Source organism: Peromyscus californicus, unplaced genomic scaffold, assembly GCF_007827085.1.
Source record: "Peromyscus californicus insignis strain IS unplaced genomic scaffold, ASM782708v3 Scaffold_6__1_contigs__length_162567912, whole genome shotgun sequence".
Classification (NCBI taxonomy): Eukaryota; Metazoa; Chordata; class Mammalia; order Rodentia; family Cricetidae; genus Peromyscus; species Peromyscus californicus.
In genome coordinates this window covers 2,622,904-2,646,512 of record NW_026294584.1, presented here as the reverse complement: position 1 = coordinate 2,646,512, position 23,609 = coordinate 2,622,904, and the positions used below count along the sequence as shown (strand labels likewise).

General features: G+C 40.7%; 1 protein-coding gene across 13 annotated transcripts in view; it reads right to left on the bottom strand.

Moving 5' to 3' along the window:
- Positions 1-23,609, bottom strand: part of Napepld (N-acyl phosphatidylethanolamine phospholipase D) — a 107,481-nt gene that overhangs the window by 40,751 nt on the left and 43,121 nt on the right. For 4 of the 13 annotated variants that reach the window (XM_052720952.1, XM_052720951.1, XM_052720950.1 and 1 more), the window contains exons 1-2: positions 23,239-23,550; positions 4,834-5,140 (exon numbers count right to left, since the gene is read on the bottom strand). In XM_052720952.1, the coding sequence (XP_052576912.1) occupies positions 4,834-5,140; positions 23,239-23,441 (510 nt within the window). In that variant the 5' untranslated portion in view covers positions 23,442-23,550. The other 9 variants (XM_052720953.1, XM_052720960.1, XM_052720958.1 and 6 more) reach the window with 6 other exon arrangements.

The following is a 23,609-nucleotide window of genomic DNA, read 5'->3' as shown; positions in this document are numbered from 1 at the left end:
CACATCATGGCAGGGAACTTACAATACAGCAAGGCCCTTACCTCCCTGCCCAGAAAGGAAAATGAGGAGAAAAGGATGAGAGTCCCACTATTACTTCAAGGGCACGCCAGCAATGGGCAGAAGACCTTCCCACTCAGCCCTACCTCTGAATGTTTCTACCACTTCCCATAGCTGAGGAATAAATCTTTAACACATGAGCTATGGGGGTCAAGTGAAATTTAAACCACAGCAGAGTATCTCAGGGGACTGCAATAGAAATAAGGTCACACAGTCAGTGAAAAGCATAAAATTGGTTCCCAAACTCGTGCAGTCCCACTTTTTTAGCCATGCTGGGGCAGCCTATTCTTCAATTTGACAGCCTCCTCCAACTAATGACACTCAAGAAGTGTCTGTCTCCCTCTGTTGGGGAATATTATTTTAAGGTGTGTTACTTTTGTTTATGTTGCATTTGTTTAACTTTGTGAAGATGTGTTATGGTGCCTATCTAGAACACCCGATGGTCTAATAAAGAGCTGAATGGCCAATGGCAAGGCAGGAGAAAGGATAGACGGAGCTGTCAGGCAGAAAGAATTATTAATAGAAGGAGAAATCTGGGAGAAGAGAGATCTAGGAGCAAGAGAAGGAGGAAGACATCAGGGGCCAGCCACCCAACTACACAGCAGCAATGGAGTAAGAAAGAAAGGTATACAAAACAGAGAAAGGTAAAAGCACAGAGGCAAAAGACAGGTTAATTTAAGAAAAGCCGGCAAGAAACAAGCCAAGCAAAGGCCAGGCATTCCTAATTAAGAATAAGCCTCTGTTGTAGCTAGAGTTTTCCTGCCTGGCCCACAGTCAGGACAAATCTCTGTCACCTGCCAGTCCCACAGCCTCTCAGACCCGACCAAGTAAACACAGAGACTTACATTGGCTACAAACTGTATGGCTGTGGCAGGCTTCTTGCTAACTGTTCTTACAGCTTAAATTAATCCATTTCCATTAATCTATACCTTGCCACATGGCTCCTGGCTTACCGGCATCTTCACATGCTGTTTCTCATCATGGCGGCTGGCAGTGTCTCTCCCTCAGCCTTCCACTTCCCAGCTTTATTCTCCTCCTTGTCCCGCCTATACTTCCTGCCTAGCCAATGGCCAATCAGTGTTTTATTTATTGACTAATCAGCAACACATTTGTCATACAGACCATCCCACAGCACTCCGTGTGTGATTTATTTGGGAGCTGGGAGACGGGTCCCCGAAAAAAGCAAAAACAACCAACAACATCCCTCCAACCTTAAAATGTTATTAAAGTGTTATTTTTTTTCTCCCCTCTATTGGTGACTATAAGTCACACTAACAATCAGACAAAGTTATGGAGGCAACAACAGTGCAAAGCAACAACATCCCCTGAACAATGTGTGGCCTGTGAGCTGACACACTGCCCTAATGTTCTAGAACAGACAGGGACCAGCAATGGACCAGGAAAGAAACTCTTTCTCACCAGGCAACTAAACTATGCTTCCTGCTTATGCCCAACCCATTAATACATACATTAATCATATGTTTCTTCTACATCACTTTCATATATATAGGTAAACAAATACAGTGTAGTATAATGATATAAATAGCATAATATATAATAATTCTCTGCAAATATTATTTTCATTTCAAAGTAATGACTTAAGGCTATAATCTTCTCATTAATGCTAGCCTCCCAATATCTAACAAAACAACTTCCAGAAATCTGATTAAATTGGAGTTGACCTCCAGTCTTGGTTCTTCACCTACTTCCCCATGGTTTTGTTTCAAGATTTGGGAAACTGTAACTCTGCCATACTTGGATAAAGCTCAACCTTTCAGCAATTGTTTAAACATGTTTAAACACAAAGTTACAATCAACCCTGAAATAAGAGAAGCCAGAATATATTTGATCTAAATTTAGGCTTTCACTGAAGACAAGGAAGAAATAAGACAGAGAAGAAGTGAAAAATGAAAATGCAAACTAGAGCCAGGTGGTGATGGTGGCACACACTTTTAATCCCAGCACTCAGGAGGCAGAGGCAGGAGGATCTCTGTGAGTTTGAGGCCAGCCTGGTCTACAGAGTGAGTTCCAGGACAGCCAGGGCTACACAGAGATACTCTGTCTCAGGAAAAACCTAAAAAAAAATAAGGAAACACAAACTGGAATAGTGCAAAGATGTTTTTCTTTCAGATTGTACTGATGGCATATTCAAAGATCTGAGTCCCCTTGGTATCTTTCTAATACCTGCCTTTAAAAAGAAAAGCTTCACTGAGGAATGCAGCCACACTTCTACCACCCTCACTTCCCTGCCCTTTTCACTGTTGCACTTATGGTTTGATTTTGTCTGGTTGGTTGGTTGGTTAGTTGGTTTGGTTTGGCTTGGTTTTTCCCCAGATAGGGTTTGTCTGTGTAACCCTGGCTGTCCTGGAACTCAAGAGATTCACCTGCCTCTGCCTCCCAAGTGCTGGGATTAAAGATGTGTGTGACCACCACCACACTTACATTTTAAAACTCCACACAAGTGCCTTATTGACTTTGTTTATTCACTCTCTAGCACATAATAGAGTGTGCCAAACACATAGCATGTGCTCAGTAAATACTAGCTAAATAAATGAGTGAATGGACAGACTTGAGTTTGTAAGATCCACGATGATATAGCCAATGGCAATGTACTTATTTACATGTATGTATTCTTCTACAGCTTTTATTAGTTTCTCAAAGGGACAAATAGTCCCTTAAAAAACACTGGCCTGGCCGGGCGGTGGTGGCGCACGCCTTTAATCCCAGCACTCGGAGGGCAGAACCAGGCGGATCTCTGTGAGTTCGAGGCCAGCCTGGGCTACCAAGTGAGTTCCAGGAAAGGCGCAAAGCTACACAGAGAAACCCTGTCTCGAAAAACCAAAAAAAAAAAAAAAAAAAAAAAAAAAAACACTGGCCTGGCAGGTCCTCAGAGAGTCAACCCAGCTTTTAGAATCTCTCAAATTGTTAGAATGAAGAGATATAATTCTACCTTCATCCAGCCACTTACTCTTTGAAATGAAACAATACTGAACCTATCATCGCTAACCTCTATTTTTAGAAGCTGTGGAGAGAAATTTACACCAAAAAAAAAAAAACCAAACAAACAAACAAAAAACCCAGATAGCTCACCTTATACCCCTAATCCCTCTCCTCCTAGTTTTCCTCAGTTGTTCATGGGGGGGGGGGGGAGGCCAGGCAGGTGTGGTGGTGCACATCTGTAATCCCAGCACTCAGGAAATGAGGCTGGAAGAGCACAAGTTCACGGCTAGTGCTGGCGATAAGTAGCTTCCAGGGCAGACTGAATTACATAGGGAGCCTGAGCCTCAAAAACAAATGAACAAGACACTCTCCTTGTTCCTTTGTCTCATCCTAAAATGCTCCAAATACTAATGTTATATATTAATGTCTAACCTAATTCTAAAAGGTCCTTAAAAAACAATATTGAGGCCAGGCATGATGAAACATACCTATAATCCTAGCACTAGAGTTTACAAGTTTGAGGCCAACCTGGGCTACAGAGTAAAAGCCTATCTCAATAAACAAAACAAAACAAAACAATTTATTGGGATCGAGGTTTAATCTCTAGCACAGCAAATATATGCATATATATGTATGTATGTACATACATATAGATAGATATACTATATATAGATTACTATGAATATTTCTAGCACCAAAGTGATAGAAGGTTTCTTTTCTTCCCTACTTCTACTCCCCTTTTTTGAGACTGTCTTTCTGTATAGCCCTGGATGTCCCAGAACTCACTATGTGGATCAAGCTGCCCTTGAACTCACAGATATCCACTAGCCACTGCTGCCTAAGTACTGGGATTAAAGGTGTGCACTACCACACCCAACATGATGTAAGATTTTCAATCCTATATCCTTTAAAGAAAAGCATGCAACATTTACCAAGTAGATCTAACACCAAAATCCACCTCTCTACCCATAGCCCCTTACCTCTTCCCATTGTAGATCAAAGTCTTCAGGCATGCCCCTAGTCTTTTCATATCATCCCTCTACCCACAAAGCCAGATACCCTGCCCCTAACTCCCCAACAGCCAGGCAGGATCGGAGTTCAAGGAAGATGATAGGAAGTATAGGGGAAACTAAGAAAGAATCTGAAAGGAAAAGAAGATGCCACTGTAATGGGAACCATCACCTACTCATCCAGCCCTGCCAAAACACATCTTACTCTTCTAGTATTCTCTATGCTAAAGGGTAACAAATTACATCCTTAGTGAAGCTACTGTAGTTGGAGGCAATAAATTGTAGTCAACCTTCACAGCTCTGCAAGGAATATCAAAAGATTTTTATAGCATTGGTGGCTGAGTCCAAGGATTAAAGGCACACTCTAGGTCATGCCTTACTTTGCAGAATCCATATTCCAAATTCTTATCAGCCTGTTACTTTCTGGAATACACCATGCACTTTCTCACCTTTATAACATGGTTCATGTGATTACCTGACCTAGAAAACCACTGCAAAATAGCTTTCTAGGACCAGCACACATACTCCTGACAACCCCTACCAGTCAAAATTGACCACTTCCACCCCTCTGTTTCTAAAGCACTTTACCCCAGCCTCTGGCTACAGATGAGAAGGGATTATTTACACATGTACTGTGCTGCTAAACTAGGAACTTGAGGATATGAGTCATAGGATTCATTTGTCTCTTCAAACTTACCATTATGTCTTACCTTACAGAAACAGCTCAAATCGATAAATAGAGGGTCATACCTCACAGAAAAACTAAATCATATATATGTATTTAAAGTACACACAAAGCATTCAGAAACAGCTAAATGTTGCCTACCTCTTTGGAACCTGGAACACTGCTGTGATTTTTCTCCATTATCAGCCATCTAAGAACATTTGGGATAGAGATGTTTTTCCATGTTGGCCATGGGTTAACAAATCTCCCATCTTTTCCTTTCTTCGATTTAGTTACATCTTCCTCTAGTCTATAATCCAGTTTGAAGCTCTTCCTGGAAAACCTGGAAGACATATTTCCTCCTGAATTCTGTACTGAATTTTGGCGCTTCCTTACTGTTTCTTTAGGATATTGATAGCTTGTCATTGGAGACTGGCTGTTTTCATTTTCATCCATGTCCTTTGATGAGCTTTATAAAGGAAAATACAAAGGGTGATTACCAAGTTTAACAAAAAGTCATTGTAGTAGTTTAAATGTAATTGGCCCCCATAATAAGAAGTGGCATCATTAGGAGGTATGGCTTTGTTGGAGCAGGTATGGCCTTGTTGGAGGAAGTATATCACTGTGGGTTGTAGGTTCAAGCCACGACCAGTGTCTCGGACCACTTCCTGTTACCTGCAAGCAAAGATGCAGGACTCTCAGCTCCTTCTCCAGCACCATGTCTGCCTGCATGCCACCATGTGGTATCATGATGATAATGAACTAAACCTCTGAAACTGTAAGCTGCCACCCCAGTTAAATGTTTTCCTTTATAAGAGTTGCTGTGGTCATGGTGTCTCTTCACAGGAATAAAAACCCTAAGTTAGTCATTAAAGCATATTAGTATAATTCTCAGACAATAATATTTTCCCAAACTTATAAGAATATTGTTTGTATTAACTCAAATGTTCTTGCTGCAAAATACAATTTTAAAATCCAGTATTACTACTCGCTAAAAAGAAAAGATGTTTGCCTTCCAGATAAACACGCCAGCCAAGCCTTTCAAAAATCCTTTCACTGTTGTAACCTAAAACAACATTATTTCCCTAGCCAGCATTTAGACATAAAACTGTCTGTTTCAATGACATTCTACAGAGTAAACAGAAGCACTATTATGATTTGGGTACAAAGCACCCCTCAAAAAATGTCATGTGTTAAAGGCTTGGTTCCCAGCAAATCTGTTCTCAGAGGTGGCGCTTCTGACAAGATCATGGGGGCTCTGCCTTCATCAATGAAGTGATCAACAGAAGGATTCAAAATCTAATCCACCATTGGGAGGTGTAGGAATTATGAAAGCTGGGGCTTACTTTGATGGAGGATGCACACTGAAAAAGAGACATGTTCCTAACTCTCCCTAGCCTCCCACAGGCCCATGTCCTGCCTCAGTGTCAGCCTCCCACAGGCCCAGAAACATGGAGACCTCTACTATGTACAGAAACCTCTGTGAACCACAACAAATACTTGCTCTTTTTAAATTGCTTCCCTCAGGCACATATCACAGAAAAACAAAAAGCGAAACTAATACAAGCACCTTTCTGTATCCATAATTACAAATGTTCTTAACAATAAGGAAAGACCTGCTTAGTTTCTTAATGATGCCACAGTAATTCAAGTGACTTACATATAACCCTACTAAGCTTAGTCATTCTCATACTGATGATAATCTACAATCAGAAACAGCACATTAATTAACCTAGTAACAACATAAATTTTAAGTAATTCAGACTTAAAACTGCCAAGACACTGCACCATCCTAACTTTGAATAAATTTCCCACTTTTTCTTCATCTTGATTTTTTTCCCATCTATAAATGGACATAAAGACATTATTGGTTCCTAGGGTTACTGAGAAGATTAAAGCATCTAAGTCAATGAACACACCAGCTCAGACAACCTTAGTTGCTACCCCTGACCTTGTCACCCATATTCAAGACACTGAAATCCTTGATTGTGAATCATGCAGGAGCAAAGCTATTTAGAAGAGGAAAAATAACACATCAAAAGTATGAAGTTACCTGCTATGAAGAACTTCATCTCCTTCCTTTGACTGTATTAAGCAGACACTTGCTTTCTAATTGTTTAGAATCAATGCATACACAATTACACACCTTATAACCCTTAAAAAAAATAACAAGCACAAATTACAGAAAACCAAATGTTATTTTCATGGCCACAGGGGTGTGAGAGAAAGAAAGGAAAAGAACACAGACCCCAAGAGGAACAGCCCCCCAATCTTGTTTCTCTAACATGAGGGGAAACAGTCAACCATCTGGAGAATCACCACCGATGAAGAGAAACTGCAGCTAACAAAAGCCTCAGCAAACACTGTTAACCAGACACCACTCTCGGGGCAGTGCCTGGCAGCCAGAGACGGGCTCACAGGCTTCATGTCCTAGGCAAACAACCTTTCTAATCCTCCTTTTTCTCACCTATAAATACCTACATGCCTACCCTGTAGAGGTTTCAGAGGATCACATGATATAATGTACGTTAAGTACTTGGTACATACAAATGTTAATTCTTTTTTCTCTAACCGGTTAACTGACCAAACATTTAAATTCTTTATATTCTAAGGCTTAAGTGTTCTGGGTGAGGTGCCTCAGTTCCCACAGACTTACTTTTTGTCTTCAAATTTAAACTTAGACTGAAGCCTTTACAAAGACAAAGACAGTGACTATCATTTAAGTTCAGCTCACATCAGATGAGACAGTGAGTTTGGATAAGCTTACATTACTATGTAAACAGATAATACATCTCATAGGAAGCGCTTACTGCATGCTACCTTTTGTGATAATGAATAGCTTCTGAGATATATGTACTTGTTACATATATACTTATATGTCTATATATTTACACACCTTTTAATATGGACATAGATTGTAATTGTACTTACTAATTAAATTTTGGCATGGATGCAAAAAAAAAACAGGAAAAAAGAAAAACAAGTATTTTGCTTCAAAGACCAAAACGCTACATCAAAATAAGGTTTGGGGGCAATATTTAGCAGTCTCCTATAGCTAGGACATACAAAGCTAGAAAGATGTATTTAGAGGAGGAGGCCACCCTTGCACCTGGCCAGCCACATCAGGAAGGCCTGTCTATACTGTGGGAAAATACAGAACACTTAAGATGCTTAAAAAGGGTCCTTAGGAAAGACAACTCTAGTAACAGGATAAAAAAATGAAAAGAACATTGTAGAAACTAGAACCAGGGAGCTGGGTGTGGTGGCACACTTTTTTAACCTCAACACTTAGGAGGAAGAAACATGTGGATCTCTGTAAGTTCCAGGACAGCCAGGGCTACATAAGAGACCCTTCTCAAAACAAACAAACAAAAAACCAACTTAACCCTAGAGCCAGGGAGCTGGATTACTGAGTATAAAAGAGAAGAAGCTTGGAACATCCACTAACCGCAAATCACTGACTACATGTTCATACATTTCATTTAAATTGGGGCTGTCAGGAAGCCCTGAAGTTAAGGATCATAATCTCCAGTTTTTAATTGACATACCAAAAGCAGATAACCCAATCAACAGAAAATGAGACAACAGCAAAGAGGGAAAAAAATAAAAAATTAAAATAAATCCTAGAGTTGAGTTGATAAAGAAGCTGAAGTCAGTAAGATGTGAAAGCATTTGGATGGTTAGAAATTTTGGAAGCTTGTGGATGAGGTAGTAAAGTGGAAGGAGTCAGACCTGGCAGAACCCCAGTCAAGGCAGATTTATGATGTGCTGAAATAGGGCCTAATGTCACCGGGAAGCAAGACTCCAAGTACAAAAGCCAATGCACCCAAATGGAAATGGGCAATCATGGGATCTAAGCTGCTAAGAGGCTGCTTAGAATAACAGTGAGAGCACAGAGAGGGGTCTGGAGAGTGAAACACACTGAGCAATGCTTGTTCCCTAGACAACACAGTTTTCCCCAGTGCCTACTCATTTTCCTACTTCTGATTCCCTCAGGCTTTCACTCTAATCAATCTAGAATAAGTCTGCACACCACATGACCATCTTCACTTTATACCTCCTATGACCCCTACACAAACACACACGTAATCTTCAGGGGTGGTCTTTGACAGGCCACCTCATGCAAACAGGACAAAAGAGAAAGGCCCCAGGGCTTCTCCTGCAAAAGTCAGTAAGATGGTTCATAAAGGCTTAGGCTTCTGGTCCTGCTCATGTTCCTCTTGCCTCCAAACACCAGCCCTTAACCTATGTTCCTCAGATGTGTTAGCTCCTACCTTGAGACCACCAAGTGCCTCCAAAGGGATTGTACATGTGATTTCCTAGCATCTGTGGGATGGGAAAAGGGGTGCATGAAAATTAGTTACAGGATTATCTAGTACTCCCATGAAAGATGTTATGCAATACTAATGATGACACTACACGCATGCAGTTCTTTGCAAGAGAATGAAGAGGAGAAGGATGAGAAGAACTGAACCATCACAATCTGGAATGATGCTTTTGGAGGCAAAGTCCTGAAAGGCCATTCAGTGAATGTGAAAAATGACAACCTGAGCCCAATACCATGGGGACATAGAGAGCCTGCCTGAGAGCTGAGTCATGAGGTGAGAGGGCCTCTCACTCATCAACGCCAGCCTCTGGTCACTCCATTAGTGTCTACAGCAACAGTCTCACAAAGGGCATCATTAAACACTAGATGGAATGACAATAAAATTAGAAATGAAGTGTATGTATTCAAAAGCTCCATATTTGAGCTTTTCAAGCACAAATCTGTTACAAAAAATATGACAATTTCATATAATAACTACCAAGTACACTGAGTATTAATTGCTTATTTAATAGCAGAAGGATGCATCCCCTACATCTCTAACCAAAGGGAGGTCTGAACCATGACATTTGGTAAAGAAAAGCCAGCCAAGTACAAATATTTTACTTCAATAACTGCACACATGGGTAAAATGCCTTCTAAAAACAAAAATTCTTTATTTCAGAGTTGTTTCATACATTTGACATTTAAAACGTGCCAACTCCAAGAATTGAATGTACTGCTTTATCATTTGAAAAGTTTGAAAAAAACACAACAGTACAACATATGTTTGGGGCTTCAACATTTGCAAAAAATAAGGAAGCAGCAGATTAGAATTCCTACAACACACATTTAATAAATACCAAGTGACTATTACACAACAATAATGCTGATGTTACATCTGGAATATTCTGAACTATATTTTCATATATCAGGCTGAATACAGCTACCCTTACAATTTTATATTTGTTCACCTTTTCTTTATTTGAAGAGAAGGGTCCTTTTATTACAATGCTAGATAGCATAGGTTAAAAAATAACAGCATCCCAAATCTCTGAAATAGCGATAAAAAATTTCAGAAGAGTTGAATGAACACTACCCATCCTTGACATTCAGTAAGACTCCAGGAGAGACCTCTGAGAGATGCCAAGAAAGTTGATGTGTGGGTGAATATGCCCACGCCTGGGACTACACTATATAACAAAAGGAGAAATGTTCTGTGTGCAGAGTCCTCACTACACCACATCCATCAACCTAGAAAGCAGGACATTATCTGTCAATTACATTTTTAACTTATTCTTTCAACTTAATCAGTTTTGCTGAGAAACTACAGGAAACCAAAGCAAATAGGACGTTTATACAGCATGTAGAAACACACCTTATGTGAGGTATAACAACACTTAAACAGTTATTGAGTCAAAAGCATTCCAGAATCATTATATATGTAATATATAATACACACACACACACACACACACACACACACACACACACACACATATACATATACCATGCATCTATACATCTGTCAAGCAATGTCTTAACAAAAAACAAGGACCCAGGATCCTTGTTTAAACATAATGGCCTCTTTGTAGTACTAAAATGAACAAATGACACCATGGGTTAGTATGCTGAAGTGCCAGACAAGCACAAGTTGTTATCTGTACTAGGATTTATATTCAGTAAAAGCGTGAAAAAATATGACATTTTTGCCTCATCAAGATGCTTCCCAGATGAAAGACAGTCTCAAAATATAAGACAAATTTGCTGAAATTCTTCCATTTCTTCCTTGATAATTTTATGTAACAAAAAACTATGAAAATATTTGTTTCCTTACACCTTATGTAAATCATACAATTTGTTTGTATTTAAAAAAATTCAAATCTGTCTCATAAGATTCTAATCTAGTGATAGACAAAAAATTACTTGGCCAAATAACTGACAAAAGAATATTAAACAAAAGTATGTAAGATTCAATAGTAAATTCTGAGAGGAATAAATGCAAATATAACTCAACTCTTTGGAATACAAATTTGAGAACACATTTTCTTTGCAAAAGTAGTCAAGGACAGTGGGTGCCCTGACAACTGGTGTCCCTGACAACAGGTGTCCCAACAGTGGGTGTCCTGACTGCACATTGCCAAAGGCTTTAAATATTCTTAACTATAAGACTAATTCAGTATATTGAATTAAAAGTCACTTTACAGCCTATTAAAAGATTTTAAATTACTAAAATATATGAACACTCTAGATGACTCCTCTACACATTTTTCCTTTTATGTAAGTAAGAAAGTAAAGATTTGATAACAATTAGAAGCAACAAAACAAGATAAATAGCCAGTTTAAGAACAAAGTCCCTGGGGAGTCAGAGCACCTGTTGCTCTTATACATGACCCAGGTGTGGTTCCCAGCATCCAGATAGTGGCTCACAACCATACTTAAAACTCCAGTTCCAGGGGCTCCCACACCCTCCTCGAGCATGAGACATGTACATGGTGCACCTGCAGGCAAAACACTCATATGCATAAAATACATAAATCTTTTTTAAAAAACTTGTAAAACACTACTTAACACAACTGGACAATTCAGGATAATTATGTTATGGCAAATTTAGAAAATACACATAAAAGTTTCTCGAAATGACATAATTATTCTTCCTTTAATACTTTTAAATAATACTAACCACAAAATGTAGATTTGTTCCTGGTAGTAATAATACCTAAATGCAATATAGAATTACATAGGTACATAGTTGAAGAGGTTGGTGGATGAGGAAAGAGACTAAGCTGATACTTAGTGGAACCTGAAACCAAGCTCAAAATATGCTAATGATCTTAAAGGTTTCTTCACTTTTCCTTAAGCCAATGTGGGTATTCTTTTCCTCTGCTGACTCTCACAACTACCCTAAAAGAAAACTTTCTGTGCAAATGCAACCCATGAAAAGAAATGGAGAACGGGTGTCTTTGTAGCTCCTGATAGAAAAGAGAGAGCAGCAGTGCATAGCTTGGTTTGACTTTGGTCACTGCTCCAACCTTGACTGCATCAAATTCTGTAGCCTTTAAAAAGTCACCTAACTTTGCTGGGACTCGCTTTCATTCACCTATAAAATTAGATGACTGGGTCATAGCGCTAAAGTCCCTTCCACCTCTGGAACTATAACAACTTTTAGCTATGCCAAGTCTCAGCTTAGCCTACCAAGCACCTGTCTCCATGACTGAGGCTTGCCCTAGCCAGCCCCTCCCACTTCCCCAAGCCTGAGGAAGCTCTCTGTGCAGCCGCTTGCCCTAAGCTGACTGGAAAGAGCTTCACAAAGGATTGTTATCTGAGGACAGACATTGGAAATGTTAGGTCATGGGTTTAAAGATAGGCCAGTGGTCTTTCAGAGCACAAGAAGGCATTTCAGAAGAGGCTGTATGGCAAATGTGACACGGACACTAAGATCTAACTAGAGAGTGACTGTGCTAAAGTACCTGTCATGTCGTATTTAACAAACACTGTTTGAAAGATCCACTTAAGATCTAGTTTTCCAAGTATTAAGGGAAGGGGAATGGGTAGGGGTGGGGAGGTAAGCTTAAGCTCCAACCCGAAGCAGCTATACAGATGTTGGCTTGCTGCCTATCATGTTGATGGAAGTCAGCTTTGAAGGATGAAAATGGTAGTCTTTAGAACAAATCATTTCCAAAACCAGTGACTCAAGTTCACAGAACTGTGAGGAATCCTTACCTGCAAGTAGCTCACACTGATGGTCATGTGATACACAGGGTCAGTGATGTTGAAAAAACTCATAACCTTCTGAATGTATGGCCAACAAGGGATTTTATGTGTGTGTTGGACGTGAGGGGTGGGGTATAAAGCATGCAAGTCACTAAAGGTTGCTGGAGCCCAGAATTTACTTTCTGAAGTGGCAGGATGGCAGATTTGTTATTCTGTTCAAGATGCCATGTGTGTCACATCCTTTCAAAAAAAGGAGAAAAAGAAAAAGGCACTACTGGGTCAGACCCTGCCCAACCACCCCTGCCTCTTCAGCACAGACCAAGCATCAGGAGGGCAGCCTTGAGGCAGTTTCAGGTCAACTAATAAAACCACAAGGTTCAAACAGGCAAGAGACCCTTAAGTTCAACTCAGTACACTCTGCAAATAAACAAAGAGCATGTGGCAAATTATAAAAGCATATTTTCAAACAGAACATAATTAAAAAGAATTGACTATCAGGAAAAATCACAAATATTTAAAAATAAATAACTTCAACTGGGTAGAGGTGGAACAATCCTTTAAACCCAGTACTCTGGAGGCAGAGGCAGGTGGATCTCTGAGTTCATGGCCAGCCTGTTCTACAGAGTGAGTTCCAGGACAGACAGGGCTGTTACACAGAGAATCCCTGTCTCAAAAAATCAAAAGAATTAATTAACTAATTAATTAATTAAATACTTCCAAACTTTGCCACTTATATTTCTTTCTATGCTTTAGTTTCATAATTCTTAGTCCAATATCTGGCACACAATAAATCTTCAATAACTATAAACCACTGTTTTATCACATTCTAAAACACTGATATACATGGACTAAAGACAATGGCATAAATAAATGGAAATGGAATCAACTCTGGAATGTGTCTTCATTTTTATATCTGAATAATGGAGATCCTAGTATTCTTGAAATTCACACCAATCTTAAAAATAAGAAGACCATTGTGCCCAAGACTCCTACCAGCTACAGAGCCCCTTCTGGATTCATGTGGAGGCTCTTGTAAGCCTTGAGAGTCTTAGTTTTGAAAATAATCATCTTCTTTACCTTCGTCTCCCTTCACTGTCCCCTAGAAGCAAAGACTGCAAACTTCCAATACTAATATTGACCCAGCACTTCCCACAGGGTTTGGAGCCCCAGCTAAAATTTCCACAATGGGAACAGCACAAAAGGCAAGCAATGTCAGCTCTAAATAAATCATGCCTACAGCATTTCAGTGTCCTGCCTCTCCATTCAAAGAGTGCTTATCTCAGTACTTCCCAACTCCTTTCAATGGTCAAAACAAGTTGACAAGAAAGGATCTTGGGGGGCAGGAGAGATGGTTCAGAGGTTGAGAGCACTGGCTGATCTTTCAGAGGTCCTGAGTTCAATTCCCAGGAAGCATATGGTGGCTCACAACCATCTATAATGTGTTCCAGTACTCTCTTCTGCCCTGAAGTGCAGGTATACATGCAGGAAGAACACTATATACACAATAAAGAAGTAAACCTTTTTAAAAACAAAACCAAAAACAAGGACCTGATTTCCAGCATGTGACTGATAAGCTTTCTCAGAATATGTCTTGTCCAGCTTGGAACAAAGTCTTATGCCTCTGATTCTCAGTGCTGGCTGCACATCAGAATTGACTGTGGAGATGTTTGTTTGTTTGTTTGTTTGTTTGTTTGTTTGTTTGTTTGTTTTTGGAGACAGGGTTTCTCTGTGTTGCCCTGGCTGTCCTGGAACTTGCTTTGTAGCCCAAGCTAGCCTAGAAATCACACAGATCATCCAGCCTCTGCCTCCCTTGAGTGCTGGGGATAAAGGCATGTGCAACCACCACTGAAAATTTTTAAACTGTGCCTGAGGCTACTGAGTGAAAACTTTGAAAAGGGGGAACTTACTCAGGGTCCAAGAATCTGAGCTTGCTTTACCCAGCAGGGCTGCATAAGGGGATGATTTGACCACGGGCGAAGTTACCAGGTGTTTGGAAGGGTCTATACTTAGCTGTACAGTGTGCTTCAATCTAGCAAGGGGGAGATCTTTTGCCTTGGCATTGTTATAAAAAGCCCTTTTGAATGAATGGAAAAGGCCGTTGGCTATTGACCCAGGTCCTCCTGAAGCTATCCTGTGTTTCTGTCTTTCTCCTCTTTGCTATATTTCTACCTAATATTTTCTTATCCCTCTCTCCTCATCAAAACCCTTGAAAAGGTGGGAGCTGGCTTCCCACATATGGCACCAGAACTTGGGACTTGGGTACAGAGGAGATAAGTAAAAGAAGAAAGGAGGTGCTGCAGAAGCAGTTGGACATGTCCAGTTACGAATTAAGGATTAGGTGATGATATTCTACTCTTTGGGAGTAAAACGTATATAGATAAAGCAGAGTGGCTAAAAGTTAAGCTGAAGCAAGTAGTAAAAGTTAGGCTGCAGCAACTATCTCTCTGTCTAGGTTTCTCTCTTTCTCTCTCAATTTCTACCTACTAAATTAGGTAAAAAATATAGGATTTCGGTATAAGGATATTGTGTATGAGGAAACTTAGGGTAAGAGTAGAATTTCCCTAGTGCCAGACCTGATGCACAGAAAACAGCATCCAGGAACAAGCAGTCACTGTGGGCTTAGCAGTCTGAGAAAGAGAAGCCAATATAGAGCAGGGAAATAGTAACCAGATGTTTGTATATTCACTTGTAGAGAGTTTGAAAACCAGAAGAGTTAAGGTAGAACAGGAACAAGTACAGAAGTTCCTAGTGTTTGTAGAGGAGCTGTGTCCTTGGTTTTCTGACTATGGGACTCTGGACATAGACTCATGGGGGAGAATCAGAGTCAAAATGCAACAACATTATGAAGAACATGGGATGGAAAAGATCACAATGGAAGCTTTGGACTGTGGGCACTAATTTTGGACAGTTTGGATCTGAGTCCTGAGTGACAGGGGGGAATTTTCCCTGAGACAGATATGGGCGAAACAAAACCTTCCACTCCACCAGAGCTGCTGCTGAATGGGAATGCTTTTACAAAATTGTTCAATCAAGGTCCGTCCCCTCTTGGCCATGAAGCTCAGTTTAAGGAACAGAAGTCTTGGGATAAGACAAGGGAGGAACTGAGGGGCTTGAGAGACTTAGAAATTTCTCTTTCTCAAAAATTGTAGGCTCTTCAGGTCTCTCCTTCTCAGAAGGGTACTCATCTTCCTTCTGTAGTGGCAGAATTAGACTCACTTGAGGGATCATCTATCTGAATGGAAAAGTTACCCATAGTTGTCCTGGTGCAAAAACCTCCCAGATTATAGCAAACCCTTGCTGCTAGTCCTGTGTCTCCCCTTCAAGCCAGTATTAGAGAAGCAGCTAGCAGAGGGAAGGAGGTGCAAGGATTTCAAATGTTTCCTGTAACTGAACAGCCAGATGCCCAGAATAATACTGAGTCTGTGAAAGCTGGAAGGAAACGGAGCCTAGAGACGTGCCACTTCTGGTTGCTAGTGGCAAACCAAGGCATGGCTCCTTTAAGAGACAAGTTTCTGATTCCCACTAGCTGAGAAGAAGGCTTTTTGAAGAGTTTTACAGCAGCTCAGTACAGCAATTCCACCTTCACCCTAGGGCAGCTATCCTAGGGAAGGCTACCAGAAAATGCAGAGACTTGTTTGGACTGGGTTGTTGGACTGCAACAAGTTTTGGTAGAGAGGCCACTATACAAAGACTCCAGAGCCACTAACGAGTTAGGCTCTGATTTCAAACTTTCAGGGGAACTTTAAAACTGGTCTCAGAACTGACTTTGAACTTCAAACTTCAGAAATGCAACAGTTTTAAGTTCACCTATAATTTTAACTATAGTGATTCATGGTTCATGTGCTCTCTGTCTTGTTAGAGGAAAATGTAAATAGTTCTGTTAAGAGATCACTTTAGATGTTTGCTAAAATTTGTAAAGTGTAAATAGTCCTATTGAGAGTTTGCTTTTGGATGTAAGTTTGTAAGAATTGTAAATATGTATAGTAATAGTCATGCTAGAATTGTTAACCTGTTGATATTAATGAACCATGGTTTAGTGAAGCTAAGGGAGTCTTAAGGTTTGATGCAGTTGCATCAGGAGTTTACTCATTTATTTGATGCAGTTGCATCAGGAGTTTATTGATTTAAAGAAGGGCTTGGTGCAGCTGAGGCTGCTATAGACATCTTAGACCCATTCAAAAAGGACATTCCATCTTGGTCATCCTCTACTCTTTTACTGAGGGGTACGGCAGCCATAGAGATTGCTGTGATTGTTCCAGCTCCTTTCAAGCTCTTAGTGGGGACCTGATTTAGAGCTGCATAGAGTTAAGCTCTGTACTTTCCACTGCCAGAGGGTGGTAGTCAGAAACAGGTAAGCCCTTCTTGCTAGTTGCCAATCTCCACGACAGGTAAAGCTGATTAGTGAAGAAGACAATGACCTAGGACAGGAACAGTCTATCTGAGGGATCTGAGGGGCCCTTTAAAATATTAAGAAGGGGGAGCTGTGGAGACCCACAGAGGTTTCCTAGCGAGAACTTACTCAGGATCCAAGAATCTGAGCTTGCTTTACCCAGCAGGGCTGCATAAGGGAATAATTTGACCACGGGTGTGGTTGCCAGGTGTTTGGAAGGATCTACACTTGACTGTGTGGTGTACTTTGATCTAGCAAGGGGGAGGGCTTTTGAAAAGGTGGGAGCTGGCCTCCCACAGGGGACCCTCGGTTGGTTCTGATGGATGTTAAAGGTGAGAACCACTATTTTACTTTGTCATTAATCATCAGCACAAAGGGGTTCAGGCATTTACGAAGGTCCCAAGGGTCTTTCTGATTAGGGAATTCTAAATTAGGTAGTTTGGCAGGTGCCTACCATGAGTCGCCTCTTCTACAGTCACATACTCTTCCCTACAAAAGTGTCATAATCCTGAGACAGATATTTGCAGTACTAAAGTAGTAAGGCCACCTTGCCACCTATAAAGTTTGATGAGTCACAGACTTATATTCAGTTCACCTGAGTTTCTAATTTGGCTCCCAGAGAACAAGCCAAGGAAAACTTTACAATCAGGAATAATTCACACTGCTTATAGCAATACCTAGCAACAATATACAAGTGCTACGTGTTCAACAAATACTTGTGGAATGAACAAACGAAGAACAGGGCTTAAACTTTGAATTGCTTTCCATGGAGGATGAAGTGAGAATGGAGTCTTTTTTTTTTTTTTTTTAGATCACTTGCTGGAAATCAAGAAAAAGAGAAGCAAAAGTAAAGGACAAAGAGACTTAAGTCATCGAAGGGCACCCCCACTAACTCTACTAATTATGGAAAAGTCATGGGGAATAGCTGAAAGATTAGAGTCTACAGTTGTATAGGGTAAAGAGATCTACCATAAAATCCAGTCTCCCTTGTTCTGCTTAGGGTATAACACCAGCTGAGCAGCTACATCTCCAACCTTCCAGCAAGGGATGGCCATGCTGGTCCTATTCTAATCAATCCAATACAACCATAAGTCACATATGGGGCTGCCAGTAGTCTCCTTAAGAGAAAGGAAATCAGTCTCCAGCTTCCTCCTGCATCTTGCTATGTGAAGCCATCTGCAGCCCACACCCTAGGAATGGTGCTCACCACACTGTCAAAACAGTCCAGTTTTGTACTTCTTCCACATGGAGGAGAAATACATTTAAGCAATTTTCCAAACTGCCCCAATACAACTGCCATAACTGGAAAATTTAAGAGAGATTAAAAAACAACAACTAAAGGTAGGGCTTGTATAAAGTCAAAAAGTTAGTAACAGTTGACTCCCAGGATCCAACCCATGCTGATCAAACCCCAAAGTCCATGCTTTCTATTAGTTAAACTGAATCCAGTAGAACCAACAGTTCAAAAATTACCATATTGATATAGAGACAAAGTTAACCTTATTTTGCTTTCAATAATGTGATTTTTTTTTTCTTTTCAAAATAAGAAGCTCTTAGTAGACACTGAAAAGCACAAGTTCCTTGAAAAAAAATTACTCAGGGAATGCAGAGATGGTTCAGTGGTTATAGCACTGGCTACCCTTCCAGAGGATCTGGGTTCAATTCCCAGCACCCACATGTCAGCTCACACCTGTCTATAACTCAGCTCCTGGGAATCTGACATCCTCACAAAAATGCACATAAAATAAAATTAAATAAATTCTTTTTAAAAAATAAAAGAAAAAAATTACTCTTTTAATCTTACATGGATTTCAAATTGCACTACTTTAATTACTTAATTGTTCTGACTTGAAATTATTCAAAGACCTATCAACAGATAATCAATGATTAATTAACAAATTAATAATAACATTCTATGTTTCAGTCATATGAAAAGAAAATGTACATGGTGCCTTGAAGATCTTTCCTTGCTTTGGAAGGTGTCATAAGTTCAGCTGGCATAGAGACATCTCCAGATAGGGAGTCAATATTTCGTTTGGGGGAACTTCCTATTATTCACATTGAAAGTCCTGAATTCTGGGAAGCCCTGGTCCTTCAAATGCTTATGCCAACTCCTAAATAACACAAAATGCATTCTTGTAGCCAACAAAATTTATAAAGTATGGCAGCTTACACTAAATTGAAGGTAAACACTGTCTTAAAAGTGTGAGTTGAAAATATCTGAGTGGGGCCAGGTGGTGGTGGCACACGCCTTTAATCCTAGCACTCGGTAGGCAGAGGTAGGTGGATCTCTATCAGTTCATGTCCAATTTGGTCTACAGAGCGACTTCCAGGACAGGCTCCAAAGCTACACAGAGAAATCCTGTCTCAAAAAAAAGAAAGAAAGAGAGAGAGAGAGAGAGAGAGAGAGAGAGAGAGAGAGAGAGAGAGAGAGAAGAAAAGAAAAGAAAAGAAAAGAAAAGAAAAGAAAAGAAAAGAAAAGAAAAGAAAAAGAAGGAAAAGAAAGAAAAAATATCTGAATGGTCATACAAAAAGAAATTACAAAGCTGTGCATAACCATGCTTAGCCAAGAGAATGCTGCTGAGAACATCAGAAGTTTATTAGGTGAAATTCATTATTGAAAGGATACTCAACATATGCAAATCAGCAAATCCCATTTAAAAAACAGGCTACAAACAGCACACATATACATACAATAGATAAAATGTTTACACAGAAAATGAAGCTGAGATGAAGGAATCAACATCCCTTCAGCAATATCAAAAGGTTATCACCTCTGTGAAATGGTAACAGCACAGTTTTGAGATGTCACGATAAGCTAAACTTTTATGAGAGAAGTAGATCTAGAAGCTAAGAGTCTCTTCCCGTTTGAAGATCTAAACCATGATAAAAGCCATCACATGTGTGACCTCTTTACAGGCAGAGCAAGTCTGACTGCAGAGTTATACGATGTTCCCAGGAACTAGATCTGGCCAGAGGAGTCTAGACTGTCTATTAACCATGTTCGCCCCTTAATTATCCTTAGATAATTAAGATTAGAGTGCACCTAAAAATCCTTAGAACAACATTCAAGGAACATGGTCAGTACAGGGAAGAGAAAAGACATGTTCTACCTCATGTTCAGGACTTTGTTTAGTTTTTTTAAAAAAGGAATTTAAATCCAGTAACTTGAATCTTTTATTAGTTACTTTAACTACAGAAGAAGGAAAACAGCTTTCCATGAGCTCTCTAAGCAAATTAAAAATACACACTTAAAAAGGGAACAAATATCTTTGTAGGGTGAGCAAAGGGACTTCAAAATCAGAAAATAACTTCCAAAACAAATTACTGTGGTTATCTAATCACTGTAGGCCAAGGGTCTGATAAGCAAAACAGACAAGAACCAGTTTAAGGACTGTTAATAACAATAAGAAAGCCAAGTGTCTCTTTACCCTCCTAACTTTATTCTTATAACTGAGGAGGACCACAAAATCACACAGAAGTCGTCAGACACTTATTCTTTGATCAGCATGTTAGTGTTCCTTGATATGGGAAGGTCCCAACTACATAAACACAAAAACCTGCTCTATTCAACGACCAGGCAGAATTCCTTCTTCCTTCTCCCTTTTCTTTTTCTCATATAGTCTTGCTAGGTATTCCAAGTTGGCCTGGAACTTTCTATGTAACCAAGACTAGCCTCCTCACAATCACTGGCCTGTCTCTGCCTCCTAAATGCTGGGATTTCAAGCATGCGCTCCAACACCCAGCATTAAGAATTGTTTTTCAATCATACTTTTGAATTATGCTGATCCATCTAACTGTAGTCCTGTGTCTCGGTATCCAATGATAATGACTGTCCCCAAGTTTTTATCTGGTTTAGGGTGCAGTCTATATTGTTGGCAACCTATATTGTGCTATCTTGGTTTGGCTGCTTCATCTGTTTAGCATGAACTAGAGTTGTTAACTAAAGCACCTTGAAAGTGGTTGAAAAATTATTAAGTTAGAATACATTATTTAAGGTTAGTTGGCAGTAGACTGTGTATGACTACTATATATGTAGTACTCTTGGAGCTATCCAAGAATATGTATAATCTGTTGTAAAAGTTGATTAATAAAATAAATACATAATCAATAGTTACTAAATTCAAAAAGACATGTCAAGTAAAGCACTAAGTTATAGACATGTAGAATTCTTCAGTGCTATAGGAATTAGAATGAACAAATACTTGAACCTTATGGTAGAAATCACTGGAATTGATTTTTATGCCAATTTTATTTATGCCTTTATAGGTTTTCAGAATGAAAATGTTCTTTAACAAATGTGCACAGTGCATCTCCTTAATAATACTTCAATTAAAACACATTTTACTTACATGTATTTTAACCTAAAACACCCAGATACACAGGGCACTCCATGAAGACACATTCTCACTCATACAGAATGAAAAAGAATGGAAAAACTCACTATAGCTATAGCTATTCAACACTGAGAGAGAGAAAAAAAACACTAAGAGAAAACAAAAAGTCAAATATTAATTCCAAATATAAACTTCTTTCAAACAGATAGGGATGACGAACCAATGAAAGCATAACCAAAACCTTATCAAATAAAACAATCCAGACCTTATGTCGGAATGATTGTGTTAAAATGTTTTTCAAACACTCATACTGGACAAATTTTAAGACTCAGTTTTGGAATGTAGAATCTGTCCAATCCGATTTGGAATTGTGAATGGAAATAAAGGCATGAGACATACACTAAGGACTTTAGTTTCTTGGACACTTGCTATAATTCATGAAGTCAGCAAGTCTGCAAAAAGGTTAACAAAACAAAACCTCTGAAAATTATGGCTGTATTTCCAGTTGACTTAAATACGTTTTAAATCCTCGATTCCTCTTAGATTCTGATTTTAAACACACATACTTGCCCTAAATTCTTAACAGAGCTAATATTTTCTTACAACAAAAATCAGACTATTTTAAAATACAGACTGTTGTAAGATCCAGGTAATCATTCTTTTAAATATTATGTAACTTCTTTCTACCCAATGTGACACAACAGAAAGGGAACTGTTACACCTCCTCTATCTGTTAATAAAGGTGAAAATTATTTCTTAATTTACAGAGAAGTGTGTCCCAAGAGTGACTTTCTGACTTCATGCTAAGCCAAAACTACCCAAGCAAGTCATGGTATAACAATTTATAAAGCACCCCACAGTAAGGGCAAAACAAGAAGCCCCGGCTTTTTAGAGGCTGTTGACTTTTCCCTTTCCCTTAATGTTTTCTGGGTCCAACTGAGTGTCAAACATCACCCAGGTTCTACTGGAGACCGTGAAAGCATATTCACAATTACCAGGATCATACCGCGTTCCTTGGGAAGGGGAATCCATCTGAAACACCTTCAGTAACCTAAGAAGCAAGCACAGGACGGCGGAAAAAAAAAATCAACTTGCCACCCTTTCCCATCCTGCCTCCTGCTTTTGCTCATTCGGTGGTTAAATAAGTTACAGTTACTTTAAGAGAAAAGGCAAGGATGCTTTTGGGGGTGGGTTTAAGAAGATAAACACTACAGATGAAGAGGAAATAAGTTGCTCTGAGTAAGTTGTGGACCCCACTCATTTACATACAACCAAACCAAGATACACCCACTTGTATTCTATCCTGAAGCTGCAACCTAGGAATCCCAAATGCTGTTACTCTCCCCTAGACGACTAAAAATAACGCTGGCTCTTCACCCAGGCGGCTACAGAGATGCAGGCTCTGCAACTCCTGAGGTGCGGTAATTCAAGATGCCTGCCACTCACAAGACCAGCATCTCCAGGAGGAGGCAGGGCTTCGGAGTGGAAACCTACTCGCAGCCCGCTGTACTTGAGATGTCCAAACAGTCCGGGAAGGCTGCTCCACACGACACGAAGCAGCAAACCTGCGAAGGAGAACCGCGGCTGCGGAAACCGCCTCCCGCGAGGGTCCAGGATAACTGCAGGGAGGCTCTCGGGCGGCCGCTCAGATTCGCCCGGAGGCGGCGCTCTGCACAGGGGGCGGGGCCACCGCAGGGGCGGAGCGGGGGCGGAGCTAGAGGGGGACGCGGTTAGAGGGCGGGATGGAGTGAGGGTGCGGAAGAGGGGCGACGGCTTGAAGGGCGGGGCCAGCTCGCGAGGGGCGGAGCGAAGGGCAGGCTCACCTTGGGCTGAGGGCGGTCGGGCGCGCGCGGCGTCGCGTCTCCTCAGCTGAGGCCCCCAACGCGGCGGGCCACCCGGCCCCGGAGCCGCGGGAGGTGCCGGGGCGCCCTGCGCCCGCGTTCCTCCGCCCTCGGCCCCGCAGCCCCTGCTCCGCCGAGGGCGCTAACAGCTGCACGCAGCGCCTCAGCGCGCGCCGCCCCGCCATCTTTGGTGTTGGCCCGGGTCCCCGCCCGCGTGGCCCCAGGCTGCAGCCAGGAAACACCCCGCGCCGCCCCCTACTGGCCTTTACCAAGATGGCTGCCCGCGGGCGGGGCGCCGAAGCCTCGAGGCCATCTTGGTAAAGTCAGCCCAGCGAGGACAGCCCATAGCGCGG